At 43.8% G+C, this 27,095-nt stretch overlaps 2 protein-coding genes across 6 annotated transcripts in view; both read right to left on the bottom strand.

Annotated features, from left to right (window-relative positions):
* Positions 1–137: 137 nt before the first annotated feature.
* On the bottom strand, positions 138–21,487 carry il15l (interleukin 15, like). Of its 2 annotated transcripts, none has more exons than XM_041995238.1 (5): positions 21,419–21,487; positions 14,343–14,698; positions 12,378–12,425; positions 9,796–9,939; positions 138–699 (listed from the first exon to the last, which is right to left on the bottom strand). In XM_041995238.1, the coding sequence occupies exons 2-5, from the start codon at positions 14,487–14,489 to the stop codon at positions 592–594; spliced, it is 447 nt and encodes a 148-aa protein (XP_041851172.1). In that variant the 5' UTR covers positions 14,490–14,698; positions 21,419–21,487; the 3' UTR covers positions 138–591. The 2 variants fall into 2 exon arrangements, with proteins under 2 accessions (XP_041851172.1, XP_041851171.1); XM_041995237.1 differs by lacking the exon at positions 21,419–21,487 and adding an exon at positions 14,809–15,063.
* A 754-nt stretch (positions 21,488–22,241) lies between these two features.
* Positions 22,242–27,095, bottom strand: part of plekhg2 (pleckstrin homology domain containing, family G (with RhoGef domain) member 2) — a 123,833-nt gene continuing 118,979 nt past the window's right edge. For all 4 annotated transcript variants that reach the window (XM_041995184.1, XM_041995182.1, XM_041995181.1 and 1 more), the window contains one exon: positions 22,242–26,159. In XM_041995184.1, coding sequence (XP_041851118.1) covers positions 23,822–26,159 — 2,338 coding nt within the window. In that variant the 3' untranslated portion in view covers positions 22,242–23,821. The remainder of the gene's footprint in view (positions 26,160–27,095) is intronic.

The following is a 27,095-nucleotide window of genomic DNA, read 5'->3' on the forward strand; positions in this document are numbered from 1 at the left end:
CCATACCGACTTCATTTATAAAGGACTGTAAAACTGCATTACTAAAAACTAAAAACCAGGTTATTATATGTTTATTACATCACTGGGCCCCTGGTGGCCTGATGGTGGAGAAGAACGACAGAACAGCAGCAGACGTCTGTTATCAGGCAGTTTATTGACGCTGTTAAAAAGTCCATCTTGAGATCAGACGAGCTTCACCTTCATTTTCCTTCTCAAAGTTTATGAAAAACATTTTAAAAGCTGCCTTAGAAACAGGCTTCCTGGAAGGCAGGTTTATATGTAAACCTTCCTCGATTCTGGAGCAGAAGGCGGGATTTAAACATGGCATCACTCATGGAAACTGCTTTAAATAATTATCTAAGTAGCATTAAAGTCCTGCTGCAGACACCAACCACCTCCCAGGTTATCTAACCGAACATAAACAAAACAAATATTTCACAGCTGGTTCAGATCAGATGAATGAAACGGCAACACAGATGTTTTATTCTCTATTTTTTCCTCCCAGCTGCAGCAGTTTTTATTGGTGTTCGGGGGAAACGAGAAGCTCCTGTAGCGGAAACCAGGCTGCAAGCCTCCTTTGGAAGAAGTCCTTCAGCAGTGCTTCTCGTAAATAGCTTTCAGAGTCAGCACAAGATCTTCGAGGAACATGGTGGCGTTTTTCTCCGTGAAGAATTCACACTGACGGCAGGCCGACTCCGTCTGGAGAGAAACATGGCGGAAATATGATCACACACACATGCAGCCAAAGAAAAGGAGGCGAGGCGGGAGGAGAGGGAGGAGACGAGGCAGGAGGAGACGAGGCGGGAGGAGAGGGAGGAGACAAGGCAGGAGGAGAGAGAGGAGGAAAGGAAGGAGGACATGGTGGAGGAAAGGAAGGAGGACATGGAGGAGGAGAGGGAGGAGGACATGGAGGAGGAGAGGGAGGAGGAGAGGAAGGAGGACATGGAGGAGGAAAGGAAGGAGGACATGGAGGAGGAGAGGGAGGAGGAGAGGAAGGAGGACATGAAGGAGGAAAGGAAGGAGGACATGGAGGAGGAAAGGAAGGAGGACATGGTGGAGGAGAGGGAGGAGGAAAGGAAGGAGGACATGGTGGAGGAAAGGAAGGAGGACATGGAGGAGGAGAGGGCGGAGGAAAGGAAGGAGGACATGGAGGAGGAGAGGGAGGAGGAAAGGAAGGAGGACATGGTGGAGGAAAGGAAGGAGGACATGGAGGAGGAGAGAGAGGAGGACATGGAGCGTCACAGCAGAGAACATTTCGTACTCAGTTGCTTCTTTTTCTACAAAACAAAAAAATTTCTTTTCTCTGAGTCACATGACCTCCAAACATCTGCATCCTCTGCTTTGCATGTGGAAAGCAGATGTTCCATCACCCACTGCAGCTGCTGCTGGAAGCGACAGCGTATTCATGGCCAGCTTAAAGCCAGCAGAGTCATCAGGACGTCACCAGACAGACAAGCCTGCTTGTTAGATCAGAGCCTCCCATTTCCCCGCCTGCTGGTTCTCATTTAATCTCAATGGAAATTTTGCTTAACAGGAAAAAACATCTTTGCAAGGAAACAGAACTCTTTGGAGATGATTCAAACTTGGCTTAAGTTGTCTTGTTTCCTCACAAATCTCTTCACAAGACATTAAAAGCTATAAAAGTGAAGTTTAAAGTCCACAGAAATAACACAAAAGTCCCACAATATACTGGATGTAATGAGTTCACACCAACATTTGTCTCATGTCCAACCTGGAAGCAGATGGTTTACAGCAGCAGAAGACACACCGGGTGCCTCCTGCCAGCTAAGAACAGGAAACTGAGGCTACAGTTCACACACACTCACCAACACTGGACAATAGAAGATGGAGAAACGTTGCTGGTCTGATGAGTCTCCATTTCAGCTCCACATTCAGATGCTCGGCTCAGAATCTGCTGGAAACATCATGAAAACATGGATCCATCCTGCCTTGGATCAACGCTTCAGGCTGCTGCTGGTGTGATGGTGGGGGGAGATTTTCTTGGTCCACTTTGGGCCCCTTAGTACCAACGTGGCCTGGTTTAACCAGCACAGCCTACCTGAGTATTGTTGCTGACCATGTCCATCCCTTTATGACCACAGTGGAGCATCTTCTGATGCTACTTCCAGCAGGATAATGCACCATGTCACAAAGCTCAGATCATCTCCACCTGCTTTCTAGAACATGACGATGAGTTCACTGGACTCCAACGGCCTCCACAGCCACCAGATCTCAGTCCAGTAGAGCAGCTTTGGGATGTGGTGGAACGGGAGATTCTCATCATGGATGCAGCCGACAAACCTGCAGCAACTGTGTGATGCTGTCATGTTAATATGGAGAAAACCTCTGAGGAAGGTTTCCACCACCTGCTTCATCTATCACACCATGAATTAAGACGGTGGTCCAACCCGGGACTAGAAGGGGGTCCTGATAAATCAAGACTGCATCCCAACAGTCAGCTAAACGCCTTCCCTGGAGACACGCTCCAGTAGAAGTAGGAACAAACGTGCAACTAAACCATCTCCATTTAAATCACAGCATCGATCCTTCATTTTTAACTTCAGCTGTCATTTTAGAGCAGTTTCCACGTCATGAATGACCTGCTCTCGCTCCTCTGTGAATGATCAACTGTCTACAAACAGTTTACAGGTTTTCACTAATAATTCAGCACTTATCACATTAACGCAACAACTTCCAGAAAAGCATCTTAACCTGAAACCAAACACCAGTAATCCCAGATGCTGCTTCAAACGACCAGTACGATGCAAGCTAAAGGCGTGAGGCGTACGGAGAAGCTGCTGGGTTTGCTACAGACCGAACAGGAAAGTCTTTTTGTCATGCACAAAGAAGATGTCCGCCTGAGAAGACGCGTGCAGACGCTTCACACCAACTTTTTGCTGAGAACTGTGCTTAAGTATCCGTAATGTAAATTAATCTTCTCTATTTGCAAGTTTTATGCGATACAGCCACGTTGTCGAACATCACCCACCCTGCTGAGCTAGCTAAAACCAGCCTGACATGTGTGCTAGCTTCTGGAGGCCATTCAGTGAATGCTGGGGCCATCGAGGATGAATTCCTCCCTCTGCAGACCACTGCGCCGAAGAAAAAACCACATGGCCCAACTAACCCTCCTCTGTTGAGCGATATTCACTCACAGCTAGCTAGCTTAACACAGCTCATCAACAACAGGTCGGATGTGACTGGAAAGGCGCTCGTGCTTTTGTCGACCACACTGGAGGAACGAGTTAAAAATGTAGAGGCATTAAAATTCTACAAAGAGAATGGATGAGTTCAAATTCCACATCCTAAACAAGGAGATGGAATTTGAAGTTGGCAGGAGTTCCTGAGTCTGTCCGAGAAGAAGTACTTAAAATCTGCCAGGAAGTTGCTCCAGACATAGATCATCCTGCAGCTTTCCTTACGTGTCTGTAGGGATTCCAGTTGGAAGGCAGCAACAAACTCTTCCTACTTGAAAGATAACGGCCTGACTTTTCCAAGGAGACAGAGCCAGGAGGCTGAAGCTGTGGCCTGAGGTGCAGAAGGTTCGTGCTGCAGGAAAAACTGTTGTTTTTGCTGGTGGAAGAACTTTCATCTTTCAGGATCCTGTTTTTACTTTATTTTATTTTTCCTGGTTTAGGTATTCTCTATAAAGTTCTAGATTGTCAAGTAGCTGTTTAATAATGTTATTTCTTAACTTTGGTCATTCTCATCTTCCTTTTTTCTTACTTTTCCAAGTTTATGCCTCTTTCTGTTTGTTCTTTAAATACCAGGGGGTTAAGACATGAAGCGGAAAGTTTTATTTTTATTTGCAAAACAGTTTAAAAATGATTTAGTCTGTTTTGAAGAATCACACTCGCTTACTAAAGACTGTAATTTCTGGAGACCTCAGTGTGGCGACGACATTTGGCCCGTTGGCTCAGAACTCGCTGCAGAGACGTGCTGCACGCTGTGACAAAAACGGCCACTTTGTCTGTTTAGCGTCAAACACTTATAATAAAATTCTTATTATTGTTAACATCTATGGCTACAGTTTAAAAGCGGAGAATGATTTATTAGATTTGTTAGATGAGAAAATTCAGATCTTCACATTTAGTAATAGGAGGCGACTTTAATGTTGTTCTGGGTGAAGTTATGGACAGATGGCCACCCGGAAAACTCTCACTCAAACTCAAAACTTAAAAATTTAATGCACAAATGTGATTAGCTGATATTTGGAGAGATAAGTTTCCAGTTGACAGAGCGTAAACCTGGAGTAATGAAGACTTTTCTAGACACTCAGGCTTAGATTATTGGCTTGTTCCTCGTTCACGTGATAAAAACAGTGTCTTATTCAGATCTTACCAACGCCTTTAACCCATCATCAAGCGCTGGTACTGAATATTAACTTTTTGCCTCAACTCAGAGATTCTCTCTTAAAGTTTTTCACGCCTGGAAACATGAAATCAGTCAGGAAGAAAAATGATTCTGTGACTTTCCTTTTACTGAAAATGAGATTGTTGAGGCTATAAAAAGCCTTAAGTCACCGGCAGCGATGGCATCGCCGTTTACGCTTTTATTTTGAAAGTCTCAGTAACACCACACTTCCTGCAAGTATGACTCGGTGTCATCGGTTTGATTCCTGAACCAAATATAGAAATAATTCATATTAAAAATTGCAGATTGTGATGGCTTAGTTGTGTTTTTGTGTGTTACTCCTTTGTGTCTTTTTGTTTGGGCTGATCAGCCACTTTAAGTTTGCGTCTCAGTTGTTAGTTTAGTTTATTTCATTTGTTTGTTTGAGTTATTCTTCTGTTATTTGACCTCTTTTATGGGCTGGATCATTAAATGAGTTAATAATTGTTTTGGACGACTTTTTTTGGGTTAAAATAAAAACCCCTTTTTGGACTTTAAATCTGCGCCTGACTGTCTCTCACTGCTCGTCCATCACAGAGACCAAAGCTGGTTTAATACTGACTATAAGTGGTTTGCTCAGAGACTTAAGTTGATATCGGATAGTTTTATAGATGAAAATCAATCTGGATTCATGAATAATCGACACATTTTCAATAACATAAGACTAATACTTGGTCCGGTTGATTATTCCGACCTTATTGATGAAGATAGTTTCAGCCTCTTTTTAGACTTCTATAAGGCTTTCGACACTGTTGAGCATCCCTTTAAGAATGAAATTAGGTTTTGGGAATTTCTTCTGTTCTGCTTTATGCTCATGGAAACTGTTGTGTTAAATTAAGTACCGGTAACTCCAAGGTTCCAGTTAGAGAGAGGTATTCGGCGAGGACGTCCTGTCTCTCTGTAGCTTTTTCTTACTGTGGGACAGGTTTTCTGTCATTACCTGAATCGAGTTTTATTGTTGAGCCAGTTGATGAACGACATGTTTATTCTTGCTGTTAATGTCATATCTGTATTTTCCAATGCTTCAAGTCTTAGTTTAAAGCTTAATAAGTGTGTTCCTTTCCCCTTAAAGACGTGCTGTAGCCTCTAACAATATTATGGTCAAAGATCAATTAAATTATTTAGGCATTACTATTTCTAAAGTTCGAAAGGACAGGGTTGATTTTAATTTTGCTCCTCTGATTAAGAAAGCAGAGCAAGTTCAGCCTTTGGTGACAAAGGGACCCGTCTTTAAAAGGTCGCGTTCTCTTGTCCAAGGCTGAAGGTTTTTCTAGACTTAAACATGCCGCATCCTCGTTGTCCTTAGACAACAAAACCAGAAAAAAATTTACTTAAAAATTACTGTATAATTTTTATGGAAAACATTACATTAGAAAGTCAGTTGTTTCGTATGGAAACGGGGGCCTTAACTTTGAGGACTCCTCATCTTTAAACTACGTGTTGAAGTGGCTGAAACAGTTTTTAACGAACAGCTCCTCCATGTGGAATTTCATTCCTAAATCTGTTTTTGATAAAATTGGAGGATTCTTATTCTAATGTGTAACTACAAAATGAATAAACTTCCTGTCAAGTTGTCTAAATTTCACATGCAAGTCCTACAAGCCTGGAAACGTTTCACCTCATAGGTACTACATCTGGAATAATGAGGACATATTACGTAAAAATAAGAGTATTTTTATAAATCAGGGTTTGATGAAGGTATTTTTTCAGTTATGTAACTGATGTCTCCTAACGGTCGGCGTAGAGCTTTGCTGGTTTTGTTTCTCAGATAAAGAGCATGTTGTGGTTATTAAAGCTTTCCCGACTGGATTTTCTTTGGGAATGTGCCACTTCCGCTCGATCCTGTTCTGATTCATCCGTGTGAGACGTTCTGTGAAAAAATTGTTTTTCCTCAGGCTTTAGGAAATGTAACAAGGTCATCTGTAATCTGTTCTTGATCCATATTGTCGCTGCATACTGGAATAACTGGGACAAGGATTTTCCATGGAAGCAAGTTTGGACGCTGACTAACTAAACACTGACTAAATAACAAGTTTAAAAAGGTCTCGTTCAAAATTTTACACAAATTTGATCCTGTCAAACATTTCCTCTTCATGACGGTGACACCAGCTGCACTTTCTGTTTCACCCTGAAACTTTGGGTTTTCTTTGTCTTTTGTGGTTTTTGGATATTTTAAGTATGATAAAAATTCTGTACAGAAAGCTTACGTGATTAATTTATTGATAATTATTATTTAAGTGTAAATTCTCACAGCATAAACCTCTTTTCTTATTGTTTCACATCATGTTTATGTCTTACGTTAAATCTTTAAAAACAGGTGACAACAATAAAGCCAGAAAGGCTGTTGCTGCCTGTGTCACGCTTAACTTAAGCATTTCTACATTTGTGATTCATAACTTTTCCTGTGTCTTCGTATTGGTTCCCCTGGTTCTGTTTCCTTTTTTATTTATTCCTTTTCCTTTCTTTTTGCCCTTTTGTTTACTACTATTGTAGTTTTGGATATTTCAGCTTTTATTGTTCCATATTTGTATTTGCTTTTCTGTGAACTTAATAAAGATTGTTTAAAAAAATGAAATTACTTCCTGATCAACCTGACTACTTCCTGTATGACTACTTCCTGTATGACTACTTCCTGTATGACCACTTCCTGTTGCTAACAGCTGGTAAAGCTAAAGGGACCATGCTATTAGCGGCTGTAACAAGACAGAGGCTGGAACAATCATGTTAGCTGTCTAACCCTCGTTAATTTACTAATTTCCGTAGATTATCTCACACGTCTCCCCACGTCACACGGAAAGGGACGACAGCTGGACGGATGTAGAACCACAAGGAACAGATGCTCCTCAGAAAAGCTGTGGAAGCCCATTACGCCACTTCTAAAACCAAATTAAAGACAATAATTAAATAAAGTATCTCATAATTATGTGATTCATAGTCATAATGATGAGATTAAAAACAATATTAGGAGACAAAAAGTCGTAATTAATTGATCTCATAATAACTTTTAATATCCTAATTATGAATTTTTATTAAATAATTATCTTTTAAAGTCATAATATTTAAAGTAATTCTATTTAAAGTGATAATTATATTTAAAGTGGTAATTTTGAGATAAAAAGTCATAATTAAAAGATTATAAAGCCATAATTCTCAGGATTAAAGTCACAATTTTAATATTTAAAGTAAAAAAATAATGATATTTGGATAAGAATGAGAATTATGAGATAATTCTTTAATAAAAAGTCATAGTTATGAGATTAAAAACAATATTAGGAGACAAAAAGTCATAATTACTTGATCTCATAATAACTTAATATCCTTTTTTGGTCATTTTAATATCACTTGAAATATGATAATTACTTTAAATATTATGACTTTAATTCTCACAGTTGTCACTTTAAATGTAATATTTTGAATGTTGTAATTATGACCTCTCGTAATTATAACTTTAAATGTTAATAATTATTACTGTAAATATAGTAATGTTTTAAACTTTTATAATTATGACTTTTTAGCTTCTAAATCTCATAATTATGAGACACTTTGTCAATATTTTTAATTTACAAGTGGCAGGACTGGGCTTCCGTATAATTGAGATTATTCTGGGAACTCATGATGTCCGTGCTGCATCAACCCCCTGAAGGCATCGTTCTGGCTTCAAGTTAAGATGATTGATAAAACATGAAAAGATCTGATGCTTGATCTGAAAGTGTGGTCTACTGAAAGTATGACGCATGTCAAAGGAGGAAGTTCTGGAAAAAAAAAAGTTGTCTACTTTATTTAAATTTTCTAAAAAAATCTTCCCTCTCAGGACATAAAGACTGCAGACCGCTGGCTTTCAATTCCTACCGAGTGAAATCATTGAAACTGGAACAGAGACCCCTCCCAGCAGATGTTTCTGCTTAGTGAACATGGGAAAGCTTTTAAACACGACTCATTAAAATTTAAATGGACAAAAAACCCTGTTCCCTTTGACCACTCCCCGTCAGACCTCTCAGAAGGAGGGTAAATAAGTAGATAAGGACATGGAGTTGTGTTTTCCTCTTGTATGTTTTACTTCGGTGTGTTTTCAGCTGGATAGCTCAGTTCTCCAGACAGGAGACGAGAGTTTGATTCCCTCAGACGACATTAACACCTTCTGGCTTAACCACTGCCTAACCATGCGTTCCTGACTGTAGTGTTTCAGGAAAGGCTCCATGTGGGACTGAGGATGCCCACGGAGGACGGAGCTCTGAGGTCCTGCGTTATTTCTGTAATTCACTGTGAATGCTTGAGCCGGTGTGAACGGTACGAGCTCAGGAAAGAAGCACCACATGACTGCTGGCGTTCCCTCAACACCGGGTACTGATGTGTAGTTTGTACTTTATAAAGAATAGTTACTGAATCTCTAATAATAATAATAATAATAATAATAATAATAAAGAGACATGTGACATTACTACAGAAGTGTCAGAATCCAGATATGTGTTACTGTGTCAGAGTAAATTCACCTGGAACACAGTAGAACATGTAAATGTTTTCTCCTCCCAAATGAAAACCACATGACTTCAGTGGAAACCAGAGGATGCAGCCCAGTTCACCCAGTACAGCAGTCCTACTGGACCAGATGGATTCCACTCTGCTCCCTCCTGGGAAACCATACAGAAACATAAAATGTGCTGGGAAGACTGGGAGGACTGGGAGGACAGGGAGGACTGGGAGGACTGGAAGGACTGGAAGGACTGGGAAGACTGGGAGGACTGGAAGGACTGGGAAGACTGGGAGGACTGGGAGGACTGGGAGGACTGGGAGGACTGGAAGGACTGGAAGGACTGGGAAGACTGGGAGGACTGGGAGGACTGGTAAGACTGGGAGGACTGGGAGGACTGGGAGGACAGGGAGGACTGGAAGGACTGGGAAGACTGAGAGGACTGGGAAGACTGAGAGGACTGGGAGGACTGGGAGGACTGGAAGGACTGGGAAGACTGGGAGGACTGGGAGGACTGGGAGGACTGGGAGGACTGGAAGGACTGGAAGGACTGGGAGGACTGGGAGGACTGGGAAGACTGGGAGGACTGGGAGGACTGGGAGGACAGGGAGGACTGGAAGGACTGGGAAGACTGGGAGGACTGGGAGGACTGGGAGGACTGGGAAGACTGGGAGGACTGGGAGGACTGGGAGGACAGGGAGGACTGGAAGGACTGGGAAGACTGGGAGGACTGGGAGGACTGGGAGGACTGGGAAGACTGGGAGGACTGGGAGGACTGGGAGGACTGGGACTTAGCGTTGTCCTGCTTCGGATTCCTGCTGCTGTGCTGTTGTATGTTGCACATGTCGTTCATTACACACATTTATGTGTTAATATGTTGCAATATAGAGACAATAAAGCGACGCGGAGCTGAAGATGTCTGTCTCACTGCTTACCTGCTCCAACAGCTTCGCCAGTCTTTCCAGCCCCCTGCTGATTTTCATTCTTAAATCATACTTCAGGCCGCTGTCCACCAGCTCCATGGTGAGGACGTTCATTTCAGCAGCAAAGCATCTCAGCGTGGAACTGGAACAGTTGTGCTGGAGGACGACACGGAAACGCAGTGACTCACCGGCTTTATTACGCTTTCTGAGCCGGAGAAAACAACACTTCAGACAATGAATATTAAACTCTGTTTTCTTTTTACAACAGTACTTCTTAAAAAGTTGGGATTCTGTGTAAAAACAAACAAACAAACAAACAAAAAAAGAAAAAACAAAACAAAAAAAACTCATCAACTTATATTTTATGAAACTGAGACATTTGATGGAGAATTTGAGCTCGTTCGGCCAGTTCAGCAGCCGGACTCTTCTCCTGTGAAGCTGCTGTGATGGATGCAAGGTGTGGTTCAGCATCGTCTTGCTGAAATCTGCAAGGTCTTCCCTGACGGAGACGTTGTCTGGATGGGAGCAGATGTTGCTCTAAAACCTCCATGTACTTTTCAGCATTGATGGAGCTTCACAGATGTGGAAGCTGCCCACGCCATAGGCACTAATGCAGCCCCATCCCATCAGAGATGCAGCTTTTCACCTGTCCACTGATAACAAGCTGAATGCTCCCTCTCCTCTTTAGTCTGCAGGACACGCCGTCCATGCTTTCCACAAACTAGTTCACATCTTCATCCAGGTTTCCACTTTGCCTCAGACCATTTTAAATGAGCTTTGGTCCAGAGAAGATGGAAGAAGCTGGTTCTGGATCCTGTTCACATCTGGCTTCTTCTCTGCATGATGGAGCTTTAACCTGCATTTGTGGGTTTCAGGGTGAACTGTGTTCACAGACAGTGGTTTCTGGAAGTCTTCCTGAGTCCATGCAGTGGTTTCCAGTAGAGAATCATGTCTGCTTTTAATGCAGAAGATCACCAGCATCCAGCCTTGTCCCATGCACACAGAGATTCCTCCTGATTCTCTGAATCTTCTGATGATATTCTACACTGTAGATGGAGGATCTTCAAAGTCTGAGGAACATTTTTCTGAAATTGTTCCACAGTTTTAGATCGCCCACATGTTAGTCCCCAAACTAAAGGTGAAACATGGCAGTCGCTCATCAGGCAGCAGATTCAGGCAAATGACCACATTTGGTTCTCTGAGCAACATCAACACTGATTCTCCAGAAAGCTTCAGGTTCGGATGGAAACTAAAGGTTTCTTTTACATTTTTAACCTGATTTAAAGAGTTTCAGACTGAAGGAACTCAGTCAGATTTAGTTTGAATCGGGTGTCTGAACATTTGGCTCGCCACAAACAAACACAGCTGTGCTGAGATGACGGGGTTAATACAGTCAGACGAGGGGGTTTAAAACATGGATGAGACTGATGGTCCATTTGCTCTACGTGGATATCAACGACAACATCAGAGCACGTGAAAGAGCGACTACTAGTCCATTTCCCACAGCATCATGGTTGTGGTCTAAATGCCAACAAACGCATCTGGAAACAGTTTCCTCCTCATGTTTGAATGATCTAATAGCAGAAAAAGGCTGGGAACGTTACCATTTTTACACCCACAGCTTAAACATCATGTACGGGAACTCTGCTTACACACCGCAAACACCTGACTCCTTACATGCAGGAAGTGACCTGTTAGCTGGAAAAACAACAGAAGAAGAAGAAGGCCGCGTGTATGAGATTCTCCTCTCATACCATTTTAGATGAATTAAACGTGACAACAGCCCACATTAACACACATAAAAGTTTGTCGTGGTGAAACCCGCCGTAGATTCAGTGGTGGAGTTTCTCCTGTCGGTGTTCACGCCACTCCAAATGAATCGCCAGGTAACCTGAGAAGTTGTTAAATGCTCCTCCAGGTGTTTCTGGTTTGTACCAGGTACTTTGCCAGCCTTTTGTTGCTCCTGTGAGTAGGCTTATGTGTAGACGAGATTCTGCTTTTGACACACTGACCAAACTTTGCTGGAACTGGCTGTTATATAAACTATGAAGCTGGTTTCTGTTTTCAATGTCTGTCAACTGGGGTGTTTGCAGGAATGCTGGGATGTTTGGGACATGATTTCCAGATGTAATTCTTTGATTTCCTGCTTGAAATATGAGCAGTAAAGGACATGAATTAAATGAAATGTCACAACATTTGCAGCAGACCACCACTTTGTCCAGGAAATATTTAACTAGTGTCAAGTAGGCAAAGATTTAGGTTTGAGGTAGAAGGCTTCAACAATCACTGTGAACCTGCGAAGCTACAGACGATTCACTCTTGCATATTTTTATGAATCTGAAATCTCATAAGTGTAGAGCTTCAGCTTTTTTTTTACTGGGATGTGATGAAGTGTCAGATTTGGCCTGTATGTTTGCATAGAATGTCTATGAGCGCGCCCTCTTTTTGACCTTTTGCACATTTTATTGTGGATTTGTTGATGCAACAAGCTAGTTGAGGACCTTTACCTCTATGTGTGAGTGCGTGGTGAAAGTTCAGCTGAGGATGAGTTCACTACAGGGTAAATAAAGACTGAGAGCTCAGAGAAAGCTCACCTTAACATCCTGGACGGTGGGTGAGTACAGTTTGCAGTCCAACCAGTCCTGTGGAGAAGCACAAAGTCAGCCGTGCTCATGCACAAACAAGCAGCTTCCTGGCATAGAGGCTTCATTAAATCCACCATTTACAAGCCTACTCTAATTTTACAGTAAGAGAAGTCAAACTGTAGTTTTGAGTTTTAGCTAAAGACCAACTGAGGTTGAATTTTTATCATTTAATACATGATCTACTGGATCATTTGACTTTATTAAATCCTTGCTTTTATTCTGTACAGCACTTTGGGTTGTTCTTATGGGCTTGATAAAATGCTATATAAATGATGTTGAGTCCATGATGTATTGTTAGCTTTTGTGTTGTTTGAAATGTAAGGAAAAACTCAAAGGTAGATTAAAGATTGTCACCTAGCACACTAAACATAGTCCAGTCTGTTAAACACTAGTCATGACGGTGAACCATGCCCTCCAGCCTGGAGCCAGCAGCTAAAACTCATCACAGCTAGCTACTGCTAGCTACTGCTGGCTATTGCCTGCTATGGCTGGCCATGGCTATTGCTGGCTACTGATAGCCATGGCTTCTGCTAGCTACTGCTGGTTATTCATAGCTACTGCTGCCTTCTACTAGCTACTGCTAGCTCCTGGGAGCTGGCTATCCACTTCTGCGAAGATTGACAGCTGTCTTTTTCCACTTGTAAATGATCCTTCTCCCTGTAGAATGATGGAGTCTAGCTAGTTTGGAAATTACCTTATAATACCTCCAAAACCACAAGTGGTTTACATACAGATGACATGGGGATAATACGTTGTTCACATGTGGATCACCTGAAAATGCTCCCAAAACATGTTTACACATGTGGATTGCATGAAAATGTTATAAAACTACATTTGCACACATGGATCACATGTGGATCGCATGTTTTTTGCATGCAGGCCACATGAAAATGTTTCCAAACCACATGTTTGCACATGTGGATCACATAATGTTCCAAGACATGCGGACTACATGTGATTCACATGTTCTTCAAATGTGGATCACATGAAAAAATCCATGAGGCTTTTCTGTTAGGGGTAGTGGTTTAGGAGTGAAAATTTTATGCTTTTTTGTCATATGCTTGAAGGCTCTGACTTTATTCTGCTCATATCTTTATTTTAATATTTTCAGTCACTCTAAATACTTTTATCTCCTTAGTGGCTCAGCTAACTTGTGGTGTCCCTCAGGGCTCAGTTCTCAACCCCCTTCTGTTCTCTATTGGCACTTTATTGAGATCATAATCTAAGTGACCGTTTTATGCTGATGACTATCTGCTGTACTTGCTCATAAAAGTCACAGATCTCAGCAGCCTTGCACGTGACAGCTCTGAAAGCTTGTTTTTCTAAAACTGAACCCTGGATGGGAATCATAGCCATGCTCACGTTCCTGCACTGACTTCCTGTCAGATTTCATATTCATTTTAAAGCATTAAATGCATCTCAGACTTACTGAAGGTTCATGTCTTCCTGACTGGTAAGAGCCACAGATAATGTCCTGATAATTATTCCTAGATTTCAGTTATTAATAAAGGAAAATAGTTTTTTTGTTTTTTTTCATTAATGTTTGATACACATAGTGAAGAATGACTTTGTTATTGGAAATGCATGATAATAATTAATGGAATTTCAATAATTATAATGAAGATGATAGTTATGTTTCAGACCCGAGCTGCTTGCTGTGGACCGTTTGTGGAAAAATATGTTATAACTAATTGAGTGTTATGACATGCAGAACAAGACTTGTAAGAGTTTCTCTAACAGAAAATACTTTACATGATCTTTACTAGAAACAGATCTTTTTACCAAAACATGTTATTGTTGATTTTCTGATTTGATTTGTTAATTCTTGTGGGTCATCTACAAAATCATTAATTCACATATGCATCTCTTATACATAATTTCCTGACTGATAAGCTCAAAAACCTTTGGTTGTACCTTGTCTGTAACAATTTTCTTGATGGTATCCACCTGCTTGAAGAGGTCTCTTGAGCAGCGAATCTTTCCGGCTGGTTGCTGTGGCAGCACAACCAGACAAACAGAGCACAGAAACACACTCGCAAGAGCTGACCTCCCACTCAGCATGGCACGAGCAGCAGAACCATCATCTACATCCTCACCAGCATCCTCAGACCTCACATTCAAATTTGTTGCACCTGGCAGGGTTTGCACAGACAGAAGTCCATATCAGGAGGTTCGAGTGAATAACATGCGTCAGAAATCCTGCAGAGGTCCGTTCTAGAGCCACAGCAGCTGAAAGTATCTGGAAGGGTCACGGTGAAGTTGTGAAGCAGCTGGATGAGAGAGAGAGAAAAAAAAACAGATGTCTTTTTTCAGATAATGTGAAACATGAAACAGGAAAATTCTCCAAAATGGTTGTGCAAATTTCCAGAAGTTTCCTTACATGGTTCACTGCTGCAAAAGCATAGTAAACAAAAATAAGAATGACAGTCTGATTCCTGAAAACCATCAAAAAAGCAAACTGCACATCAGAAACCACAGTTTATCCTCCTGGTCCAGCAAGTCAAAGTTCTTTTGTTCATTTTAAGGTTTCAGCTGCACGTTTCCTTCCACCAGCAGCTCAGGTTGCAAATGGACAGAAAATGTGAGGACTTCAGCTTTCAGCAGAGCGTCTCTCAGCTTTTCTCCCAACTTTGTTACTTTTCTTTTTCTTCCTCTGCAGCTTTTTCCCTCTCCCTACTCACGCCCCTCCTCTTTCTACTCCTCCTCTAATTCACAGGATTAGACTTGAGTTATGCAACTTCCCACTTATCTTTAAAAGCTTTAAAGCTCCTGATTCCAGCATTTCCTGCCTGCCTCTGCTTCCATTTGATTCATCATTACATCCTCCAATGTAAACTAAACAGAGTCCACAGCGACCTTCTCGGGTCTGTTGTCCACAGAAAAGTGTATTTCCACGTAGCTGTTTTACAGTAAAGCCAACATTTTGGAACTGTTCTGCATGTAAGCTCAGTGCTGGGACATTACTTTTTTATTAGCAAACAAAACAACAGGAATGATCAGAATGAAAATTTGCAGCTGTTTCATTTTTCTTATCAGTTGTTTGGAGGTAATTCATGACATCTACCACTGCAGACTCTTTATTTACAGAGAATAATTAAGATATTAATTAGCTGCATGTTTACATTTCCCACCAGACAGAACGTTTTCTTTGCATCCCTTTCCCAGTTTGTCGTTGGATCAGGAAAATGGCTCCTCGTCATGCACCTGTGACTAATGTTCATGTCTGAGCTGCAAGTGTAGAGATCCGTCTGTGGAATTCACACTCAGACCAGAAAGTGTTGGGATGCTGTGAAAAATGTTCAAAATTTCTGTCTCTCAGCTTCCATTCTGGATGTTCTAACATTCAGGATACTGATGGAAACATCTTGTAGATTGATTATTCATGATATTGTGATAAATCTGTGAGAGACACAGCGAGTCATTTAATGCCTGTGACCAGAACTGTATTTACAGGACACTGTTATCTTTAGTGCCCCCTGGAAGTGAAAACAATTGTAAAACATATCAAAGGACTTTACTGCCTTCTTCTGTGGTCGGTCAACGTGAACCTCAGTCCAGAGGAAGGTAGACAACTGTTCCCAGGGGGACGGGGTATATAACCATGTGTCTGTAAACAGCTGTGTTATCTCCCCGATGTGAGAGTCTGTCGTTCATTTAGTTTTTTCCTAAGAGATATAAAGCATACCAGAACCTTCATCCGACCCCATACCACCACACAACCCTGATCTAAACCCCGCACCATCACAGAACCCCGATCCGACCCCGCACCATCACAGAACCCCGATCCGACCCCGTACCATCACAGAACCCCGATCCGACCCAGCACCATCACAGAACCCCGATCCGACCCCGTACCATCACAGAACCCTGATCCGACCCCTTACTATCACAGAACCCCAATCCGACCCCGTAATATCACAGAACCCCGATCCGACCCCGTACCATCACACAACCCTGATCTAAACCCCGCACCATCACAGAACCCCGATCCGACCCCGTACTATCACAGAACCCCGATCCGACCCCGTACCATCACAGAACCCCGATCCGACCCCGTACCATCACAGAACCCCGATCCGACCCCGTACCATCACAGAACCCTGATCCGACCCCGTACCATCACACAACCCTGATCTAAACCCCGCACCATCACAGAACCCCGATCCGACCCCGCACCATCACACAACCCTGATCTAAACCCCGCACCATCACAGAACCCCGATCCGACCCCGTACCATCACAGAACCCTGATCCGACCCCGTACTATCACAGAACCCCGATCCGACCCCGCACCATCACACAACCCTGATCTAAACCCCGCACCATCACAGAACCCCGATCCGACCCCGTACCATCACAGAACCCCGATCCGACCCCTTACCATCACACAACCCTGATCTAAACCCCGCACCATCACAGAACCCCGATCCGACCCCGCACCATCACACAACCCTGATCTAAACCCAGCACCATCACAGAACCCCGATCCGACCCCGCACCATCACAGAACCCCGATCCGACCCCGTACCATCACAGAACCCTGATCCGACCCCGTACTATCACAGAACCCCGATCCGACCCCGCACCATCACACAACCCTGATCTAAACCCCGCACCATCACACAACCCTGATCTAAACCCTGCACCATCACAGAACCCCGATCTGACCCCGCACCATCACAGAACCCCGATCCGACCCCGCACCATCACAGAACCCTGATCCGACCCCGTACTATCACAGAACCCCGATCCGACCCCGTACCATCACAGAACCCCGATCCAATCCCGTACCATCACAGAACCCCGATCGGACCCCGCACCATCACAGAACCCCGATCTGACCCTGCACCATCACAGAACCCCGATCCGACCCCGTACTATCACAGAACCCCAATCCAATCCCGCACCATCACAGAACCCCGATCCGACCCCGTACCATCACAGAACCCCGATCCGACCCCGCACCATCACAGAACCCCGATCCAATCCCGTACCATCACAGAACCCCGATCGGACCCCGCACCATCACAGAACCCCGATCGGACCCCGCACCATCACAGAACCCCGATCCGACCCCGCACCATCACAGAACCCCGATCCGACCCCGTACTATCACAGAACCCCAATCCAATCCCGCACCATCACAGAACCCCGATCCGACCCCGTACCATCACAGAACCCCGATCCGACCCCGCACCATCACAGAACCCTGATCCGACCCCGTACCATCACAGAACCCCGATCCGACCCCGTACTATCACTGGAACCCCGAACCCACCCCGCACCATCACAGAACCCGATCCAACCCCGCACCATCACAGAACCCTGATCTAAACCCTGCACCATCACAGAACCCCGATCCGACCCCGCACCATCACAGAACCCCGATCCAACCCCGCACTATCACTGGAACCCCGAACCCACCTCGTACCATGACAGAACCAGGCGTGTGGACTTGTTGCTGACAACAAACTTTACCGAGCTTCTGTTTGGCGTAGCATCCTTCTCTATGTTTCATTTCAAATATAAAATCTCACCCTCGTCACTGCATTCTCTATGATTTAGTTGGTTGGACAACATGGATCAGAAGTAGATAGCACCACTGGTATATGTTCATCTCTAAAGCTCTGCAGGTTGAACCCACAGGATCTCAGGAGCCTCCTTCCTGTTTCCGTTGGTTTCCTGGTTGCTCTTTCATGTTTCCTGAGCTTTGACAAACTTGGTTAAGCAGTGTTTTCCTTCTTTGAGACTTTGTCTTGTGCCAGTTATAATTAAAGTATGATAAAGAGGAATGTGATTGCTTCGCTTGAAGATATTGCATGAGCAGAGTCCATCCCAGATGCCTCTGAGTCTAGAGAAGCCAACGCTGCCTCTGGAACTCTGGACCAGGTTAACATGCGCCTTCTTTTCTGCTCAGTAAAGTTTGAAGTGACATCTGTGAATATAACTCTGTATTGTAGAGCTGATGAAGGTTTCCATGGTGATCCTTGTTCATTCTATCAGCTGCTGATGAGGATGGTTCTGGATGCAGATCCATCTGTAGGATCAGAGATCTGGACTGAAACATTTCCCACATGTTTTACGGGGGTTCAGATTAGATCTTTGGTCCTTTACACCCTGAAATTCCTTCGGATTGATCGAATGGTTTAATGATGTTCTGACTGTAGAGACAAATGGAAATCCTTCAGTATTTCTTTGAGGGACTTTGTTTTGAAAACTGATCAATAATTTTTAACCCTTAAAGACTTTCATGGATGCTTCTTTAGCCCTCTATGGCATAAATTTTTATTTTATGAGGAAGAAAATATTCCACCCTAGTTTTGGGGGTCCTTATGATATAGCAATCAGAAAATCTGACCCCCCCAGAAAGACTTTGGTTTGTTGCCTCAGGGCAACAACATGCTATGAGGGTACTAAAACGCCAAGGTTTTCTATTTTATTTAATAACTGGAATGAAGAACTAACAAGTAATAAATCCTTTAGAAGAAGTTTTATTTTTCAACAACAACAGTTTCAACAAGTTTTATTTCAACAAACAGCCACAAATGATTTATCAATGTCACAGTGTTTGGCTGGGGTCAGGATTTCCCAGCCGTCCCTGAAGGCATCCTCCCTCCAGCTCTGCTCTGATTGCTGATGCGCTCCACCTGTGCTATGCTCTTTATAAACCTGTGTGTGACAACTTCTCTCTGCCAGATCGTCTTGGTTTATTCCCTGCACGTTTCCTGCCCTGTTCTTCTGCCTGTTTTGACCTCCGACCCGTTTCTGACCTGGTTCTTCTTATTCTGCCTGCCCCAGTCTGGTAATTCTGTTCTGTCGTTTGGATTATTCTGGAACTCTGCCTTTTTGGATGGTCTCTAGGACTTGGATTTTGGATTGCGGACCTAACCTCTGTTACTGGAAGGACCCCTCTGGATTCCCTTTGGGAGGATTAGTCTGGAGCACTCACATATAAACTAACTACTGGGCCCCATTCTAACCATCTTTAAGTTCAGTTGCTTAACAGATTCGCGGTGGAAATCCCTCTGGCTGCTCCTGTCTTCTCATCCAGAGATATCTGCCGTGTGGACTCCTTCATGCCTTCTGGTACGTGGTCTCAGTCAGCTGAGTCTTGTCACTGATTATTCTGCCTGCTCACCCCTCCTCTCCTACGTTCACAGACGAGCCACCAGAAAGGATCCAGACGCCGCCTTCCAGTCCAATACATTGTTCAATAAAACTATCTTTACACCAATCCTCGGGTTTCTGACTTTCACTGGGTCCAGTCTGCTGAAGCGTGACAATCAATTAGCTGCAGTGTGTTTATGTTTCTGAATGTGTGTTCCTGTGGGGACTGAATGACTCTGTGTTTCTCTTTTTTACAAAGCATAGTCTGTATTATTCTGTATGGAATCTCAGGAAGCAGTTGCTGGTGGACATGAAACAGAGGTGGGCGTCACGTTTTGGCGCTTGGCTTGAGGTGTACCTTTGCATCCTGGTATCTTTGCATCTCCCTTTCTTTTCCTCCATGACCATCCAGTGGGCTGTGGCATCCAGACGCACTTCAGGGACCGGAATAGGTGTAGTGGGTCCTCTTCTCCTCTTTTCTTTGTACTGCGCAGCAATTGTGGAACTGGGACGACCGTGGGGGGGTGGTTGACTTGATACTGTCTGATTTTGGAAGGTCGGCCTGCCATTCTGGGTAATCAGTGATGTTGACATTGTGGGGTTTTCTCCAACGGGGTGAGCGTGGAGCATCTTCCTGTGAAACTTCATCTTCATTTTCCTCTTCATCCACAGACTCATTGTCATCAGGCAGGTCATCTGTTTTCAATATAATCCAGTAAACATAAGATTAAAATGGGTCATATAAACCTCTCTTCACCCACTGATGCGCACACGGAGACACACACACACACACACACACACACACAGGCACACACATGTTCATTCCATACAGTATGTTACTCTACTGCCTGAATCCTGATTTCCTAACTCTCCCTCAAACCTGATTCTGGAGTCCACTCTTCCTCACTGTCTTAAGGGATGAGCCTGACCGCTTGATCATGTTCCTTACATCCATAAAATGTTCGTGTTTCCATTTCCTGTGAGTAACAGTAGATAGTACAGCAAAAAACTTTATGTTGATAGCTATGCATCCCTACACATCTTCATCCATGAGCATGTTATAGGGGCGGCTGTAGCTCAGGAGGAAGAGCAGTCGTCTTTCGACCGGAAGGTAGGCGGATCGACGGTAGGCTTCCACTGACTACATGCCGAAGTGTCCTTGGGCAAGACCCTTAACCCCACGTTGCCTCCCGGTGTGCCTATCGGGGTGTGAATGGGTGAATGTGATAAGTAGTGTAAAGCGCTTTGAGTGGTCAAACTGACTGGAAAAGCGCTGTATAAGTACAAGTCCATTTAACACAACAGTGGTCTAACTGCACAACGTTGCCCTGAGGCAACGAATGAAAAACTGCCATTTTAGCAAATAAATGAAGACAAAAAGTGTCTTTACGCAATAAAATATGTTTCTTCATTTATTCATGCACATCAGATATTATTTATACAAAGTTGTTTAAATTTAAACATGTTAAAAAGTGAAATTTATCTTACCTCCTGCAGGCAGTGTGTCCAGGTAGGCTGTGGTCCCAAAAAGGATTGTTTCACCCCAAGACGAAGGGTCAAAGCCACGCCCAGCTCAAATTTCATTGGTCTAAAACTTATCAGACTTTTTATGTGATGTTTTACTTTAAAAAATTTAAAGGGCCGGTGTGTGGGTCAAAATAATGATTTGTTGCCTGAGGGCAACACCATGCCATAGAGGGTTAGGACTGAATAAACATATGATCAACCAATCATCTGTTATATAACATTATGTCTAAAGGTGACATCCTCTAAGCACCACTATTTGCTTAAATACCTTAATGGAGAAAATAATTTCTGCTTTTTTAGACACATCCTCCTCCCGTAAAGAGCTTCTCAGCAAAGAAAGCAAACAAAGTTCTTACCCAGAGTCCAGCATGGGGGTGAATGATGAACTGTAGGTTAGTAGTAGCAGCAGGTAACAGCTGGTGCCAAAGTCTAATGGGCGTAAAAGGCAAAACTGAAACTGGTGTTATCTAAACAGACGCTTCACACCTTAGTTCATATCGCCAGAAGCTCTGTTCAATGCTGAACTTCGGGAATAACTGGTTTTCTCCTGCACAGTGAAGTTTGTGCCTTTAATTTTCACTTTTTCTCTTTCAGCCTAGTCTCGGCCTGCAGGTAACCCAGAGGGATGCGTGGGGGGGGGAATTCCAGGATAGACCTTTACAATGAGGTTAAACTTGGACGGATGCTGCTTGAATGCCAACAGGAGACGAAACTATTTCAGGGGATTCTGTTAGTTTTGGGGGACAACCACTCACACTTTTACCCTAAAGGTGGGCAATCAGGTTTTCCAACTATGTATAATACAGCACCAACTGGTTTTATTAAAGGGGAGAAAAAATCCACCAAACACTAATTGTACCAAGCTTAGTAGAAAAAATATAGTTGTTATTAACAGTCATTTTAAATCAGTCAGATTTTCCTTGTAGAACAAAACTTAAATAAATAATGTTCTGTAGTTGAATCACTGTAAATAAGGTGAGTCTGTAGAGGTGGGCATGAGGGTCCACAGCACTGGCCATTTCCATCTAAAGACAACAAATTAGTGGAAATACATTGGATGAAACTTTAAGCTTTTTACTTCAGTTGCTTGTAGTTTGATTACCCCAAAATTTTCCAACTACATCTCTTATATGGTTGATCAATGATTCAAAATAAAAAAAGTTGAAACTGACTCTCATGGATACTGAATGAAAATTTATTGATAGTTCCTTTTTTTCCCTTTTTTTTAAACAGTTCCCAAACACACGTTCTTTTGTCGCCAGTACCCTGCAGAAACCTCACATCAAATTTCACTTCATAGGCATCACATTTGAACCAATATAAGGGGTTTAAGTGAAAGAAATGAACACAGACTGATGTCCCTTAAAGCACCATCTAAGCTGTAGATGTTTACTTTGGCTGGCCTGACTCACTTGAACAAGAATAACCGTGTGTGAATATGTGGATAAAATCTGTCAGTGTGAGCACTAAGATCAGAGTGAAGACGGAGGTTTCTGGATGACACCGACATTAACAGAATGTTTGGTACATAAATATGTGAGCAAACAAAGCACTAAAAACACAGATACCAGCTTTGTCTGAAGTTCAATGTCAACCTGCCAGACACGTCATTTTAAATCAACACACGCACATTCACAGAGGAAGCGTTTACCCAGGAGCTGAGGGCACTGTGCAAAAATACCAACTTAACTTTAAGGATATTAAGTGCCAAAAGAGAATCAGACTAACTTCATAAATAAAAAATAAAATAAAAAGAGTAATAAACATCGTTGGAAAAATAAGAGATTACTGATGACCACAGTTTAACACTGGCCTCACATAGCCCGACACTCGTGTTTGTTCAACACGATATAAAAAAAACAACAGAGAAACAATAATAAGTCATGACTTAACTGGTTCCATCCTGGACCTTCAACAAGCCCACACTCTTTAAATGCAAATATTTAGACAAGTCTTTAAACGTAAATAAAATAAAAATAAAATAAAAACATGTCACTTCTCCATAAAGTCCAATTTCCAACCGTTGGATCATCAAACTTCTTCCCACCCAGCTGTGGACATGAACGTCCAATAAAAACGTCCAATCATGGTCACAGTGCTCGAATCTAAAGAATGCAGAGCCTTCCTATTTTAGTTGGGAATTGCTTCTGAGAGCAGAGAGACATGAATAGTGAGTTTTCAATCCCAAATACAGCTAAACACACACTGCTGACCCACACAATAGACTTTAATTAAACACGAAATGGTATTTTTTTCAGATGACATGCAAATTAAGACAGTCATCAGACCTTGTATCTGAGCTCTGTGTTTATAAAAATCCTTTAAAAAATTTTTTCTCTTAATTAATTCTTTATTTTCTTTTATCCTTTCAGGTTCGGACCTTCAGCTCGTGGTCAAAGTGGGGTGGCGACACTCCTAATTTCCACGAGATGCGAGCTTCTTCTCAAGTCAAAGTATGTCACGTTTTTCCTTTTGAAAGTCGAACAAGATGGACTCATGGAGGTTCTGTTCCAGCAAAGGTTTAGTGCTCACATCCAGAGATGCAACAGGTCTGAAAGTTCTGGACCAGCAGCTGCAGAACACCCCATGCTACCAAGTGCACTTCTTTCAAATGCCTTTTATCCCTTTTGACCGTTGTTGTCTAGTAAGAGCATGAACCGCAGGCTCTTCCCTTCATAGCCTGTTGCAGCTCTGAGGAACAGGTGAAAGTCCGTTGATGCTTACTCTCCTCGCCACCTGCCCCTGTCCTGGCCCCTCAGCTACAGCCCCTGCAGGGTTTGGGTCAGGCTAACTTGGGCAGTGCTGAATGAGGTTATTCGTCCACTTCCAGCAATTTGAAGGTTTACTGTGGTGGCATAACTGGCCTTCTGATTACCCTGCTTGGTGGGAGATGAAAGAGAAAAGGGAAGTGGTGATGAACTTGAGGGCAGAGGGGAGGAGATCGAGGATACAGGTGATGTTGTGGTGACCTGAGACTGTCTCTGGGCTTGGGAATGGAGGTTTTGGTGTCCGTAGGGGACAGGTGGAGGGGAGGTCATTCCTGAGGTGGAGAAAACCAGGCATGACGAAGAAAGGTTTGTCTCACAGGATGGCCGGGCTACATATGCGCAGATGAGCTGGCTGCGACAGTTACCCTCCTCCAGTTCTGGATCCCCCCACTCAGTGAAGCCATCTGATGAAACAGGAGAGGTGAGTAAGGTGTGATATGATGGGGACATGGGAGAAGAAGAGGGGGTGATGATGGTGGAAGTAGCACTTGTTTCAAAGCTATGAACTTGATTATATTTGCTTGAAAGCTCTTGCACGTCTGGCCAGGGCACGCTGGTGAAATGCTGCCCACCAAGGCTGTTCTTACTTAGAGTAAACCTACTGGGTGAGAGTGGGGACTGAAGCCCAGCTCGAGGGCTGAGGCAGGATGGAGAACTGCGTTCCGAGGACCATCCACTCCTTGGACTAACTGGACAGGACTCCTGCTGGTCAGAGGATACTTGGGAGCTACCACTAAAGCCAAGGGATTTTCGACTGCTGTTTGCCCAAGAATGGCGAAGTCCACATGAGTTGCTCCTGGATGGACTTGAAGGTCTATCTGCCAGGCTTGAGGACAGAGACCGACGGAGGGTTTGAGAGGCTGGGGGACAGGATCCTGAAAGGGAACTACTTCCTGTGACAAAAGAGTAGGAGGAAGAATTTGGTAAAGAGGAAATCTCTTTTGTTGGTGAGCCTAATGTGGAAGAAAAGGAATGGGGAGAGGAGGCATATCGAGGATTTCTAGGCTGAGGTGTTGCAACATTATTTGTCCAAACTGAGACACCAATAGGAGGAGGTGAGAGGATCCGAGGGCTAACACATGAAGAATGCCCGAATGCTGAACTTGCTGAAAAGGCCCTGGGTAGCTCCAAACTGAGGCCTAGTGGGTTGTGAGAACTTGCACCTCCTGCTCTTGTACTTCGTGGATGGGGAGGTTTATTGGCCATGGGGGAGGAGTAATTATGTTGAGGAGGTGAAGAGCAGAGGCGGGCGAATGATGCAGGGGTCGGGGAAGGAGATGGAGACTGAACTCGGGAACTGGGTTCAGATGCAGAAAAAGGCCGAGCTACACGATTGTATGATCCTGACCACAGCGGATTGTGGGTTGGTTGTGTTGCTGCCATGTTGGTGCTACCATTAGCTATGGCAACCTTCTGTGGACTTACGGACCAACTGCCATGATTAAAAGCACTACTGGTGCTATTTACATGGCTGACTGCTCTGGTTAAACCAGCTGAATTGTTGTTGTTTTTGTTTGCATATTGTGATGAGTTAGTTTTGGAATGAAGAAAAGATGGACGAGGGGAAGCAGAGGAAGAGTAGGGAGGCTGATGATGGGCTAAACTCATAGATGGGGAAGGAGAGCGTTGGGAAAGAGAGGGGGAAGGGGGCTGCATGAGAGACGGAGAAGGACATGAGGACAGGAGAGTGGCTGGGGGACATCTTGGTTGTTGGTACCCATCTTTAGTGCACCCTAACTGAAAGTAAGCAGGTGTGCTAGTTCCCTGCTGACCTGGAGGGAGTTTAGGAGACTGGGAGTGCTGTCGCAGATGAGGGGTTGATGAGGGGCTTTGATTCGCTGTGTTTGTGGGCGGGGCTTGTTGCCGTGCAGTGTTATTCTTGACCATACTCTGACTAATGGACTGGCTGATACAGGAGGCAGCTAAAGATCTGGTAAATGCAGAGGATGAGGTGACGGGGGATGAACAAGGTGGAGACCGGATGGATGGTGTGGAGGGGGATGGTGGGCCTGCTCTTGATGATGAAGACCTTCCAGAAGAAGAGTAAGAGGGAGGTGTAGGAGAGGAGGCAGGCTGGGCTCTCATGGAGGGAATGGGGGAGAGGGTTGGGGATAAACAGGAGAGAGCCTTGGAGGTGCTAGTCAGGGAGGTAAATCCAGCTGGAGATACAGGAGTGGGAGATGGGATGACCCAGAATGGTGAGGAGCAGGGAGTCGCTCGGACCGAGGAGGCATGAAGAGCTCTAACAGGAGATGGGGAGCGATGCATGAGGCTGGGTGTGAAGGTGGAGGGGCTGCTGGGGCATTCTGAGGTCGGCTCAGACGGCTTCCTGGAAACAACAGAAACACACAGTTATGAGCAAAGCAGGTGCCAACAACAAACAAAAATTGTGCAATATTTGCCTAAGAAAGGTCTCAGCAATCCAGTTCAGTAAAACCTCCAAAAATCCTTTCCTCAGTATTTTCCCACAGCATCACTTTCAGTGAACTGGGAGCTGTTACTCATCTTTCATACAGTATATTCTCATTTATGTCAGCATTTGACGGACTGATCCATCCTCGCTGTGGGAAGGAGAGATACCGTAGGTCTGTCCTCCTGCATCTGTCACACATGAAACTGTCTTTACATGTTTATGTACATGTTTATACCCTGTACATCAGGGGTCCAACACGTCGCTCACGAGCTACTGGTAGCTCGTGAGGCCCTTTCCTGTCGCTCGCCAATAATAATAAAAGTAATAATAATAATAACACAAAACAACACGATTTGTCATTTAGGAGAAACTGGTAAAAAATATTAATCCAATCAAAATTACGGATGTCTTGCCCCCTTTCAAGATTAAACCTCTCTCTCTCTCTCTCTCTCTCTCTCTCTCTCTCTCTCCCAAATAGCTGCCAATCAAATGTTTGAGTTGAGCCGCTAAATGTGATTTAAACAGGGTGGACAGAGGGAGGAGGCACGGGCAGACCAGGGCAGGTGCCGGGCTTTTGGTTAAAAATGGCAGAGTTCAGTCATACCAGTAAGAGGCAAAAAAATGATTATTTTCATGAAGAGTGGGAAAAGGACTTCTGTTTCACAAATGTGAACGACAAGTGTGTGTGTCTGATCTGTGGCGTGAGCCTGGCAGTTGGTAAAAATTGTAATGTGGCATTTCACCAAAGTTCACAGCAACTTCTGTCGGGACTTTCCAGCGGGAACCAATCTCCGTAGAGAGAAGGTAAAAGAGCTTAAAACTGCACTCCAAAAACAACAAGCTCTGTTCACA

This window comes from Melanotaenia boesemani, chromosome 9, assembly GCF_017639745.1.
Source record: "Melanotaenia boesemani isolate fMelBoe1 chromosome 9, fMelBoe1.pri, whole genome shotgun sequence".
Classification (NCBI taxonomy): domain Eukaryota; kingdom Metazoa; phylum Chordata; class Actinopteri; order Atheriniformes; family Melanotaeniidae; genus Melanotaenia; species Melanotaenia boesemani.

What these genes read in the sequence shown, in the direction of transcription:
- il15l (XM_041995238.1), bottom strand. Translation starts at nt 14,489, where the DNA reads ATGCTGAGTGGGAGGTCAGCTCTTGCGAGTGTGTTTCTGTGCTCTGTT. An exon ending in AGAAAATTGTTACAGACAAG is followed by an intron (nt 12,426 to 14,342) that starts GTACAACCAAAG and finishes GCTTCTCCACAG; the next exon opens with GACTGGTTGGACTGCAAACT. An exon ending in TGGCGAAGCTGTTGGAGCAG is followed by an intron (nt 700 to 9,795) that starts GTAAGCAGTGAG and finishes GTTTCTCTCCAG; the next exon opens with ACGGAGTCGGCCTGCCGTCA.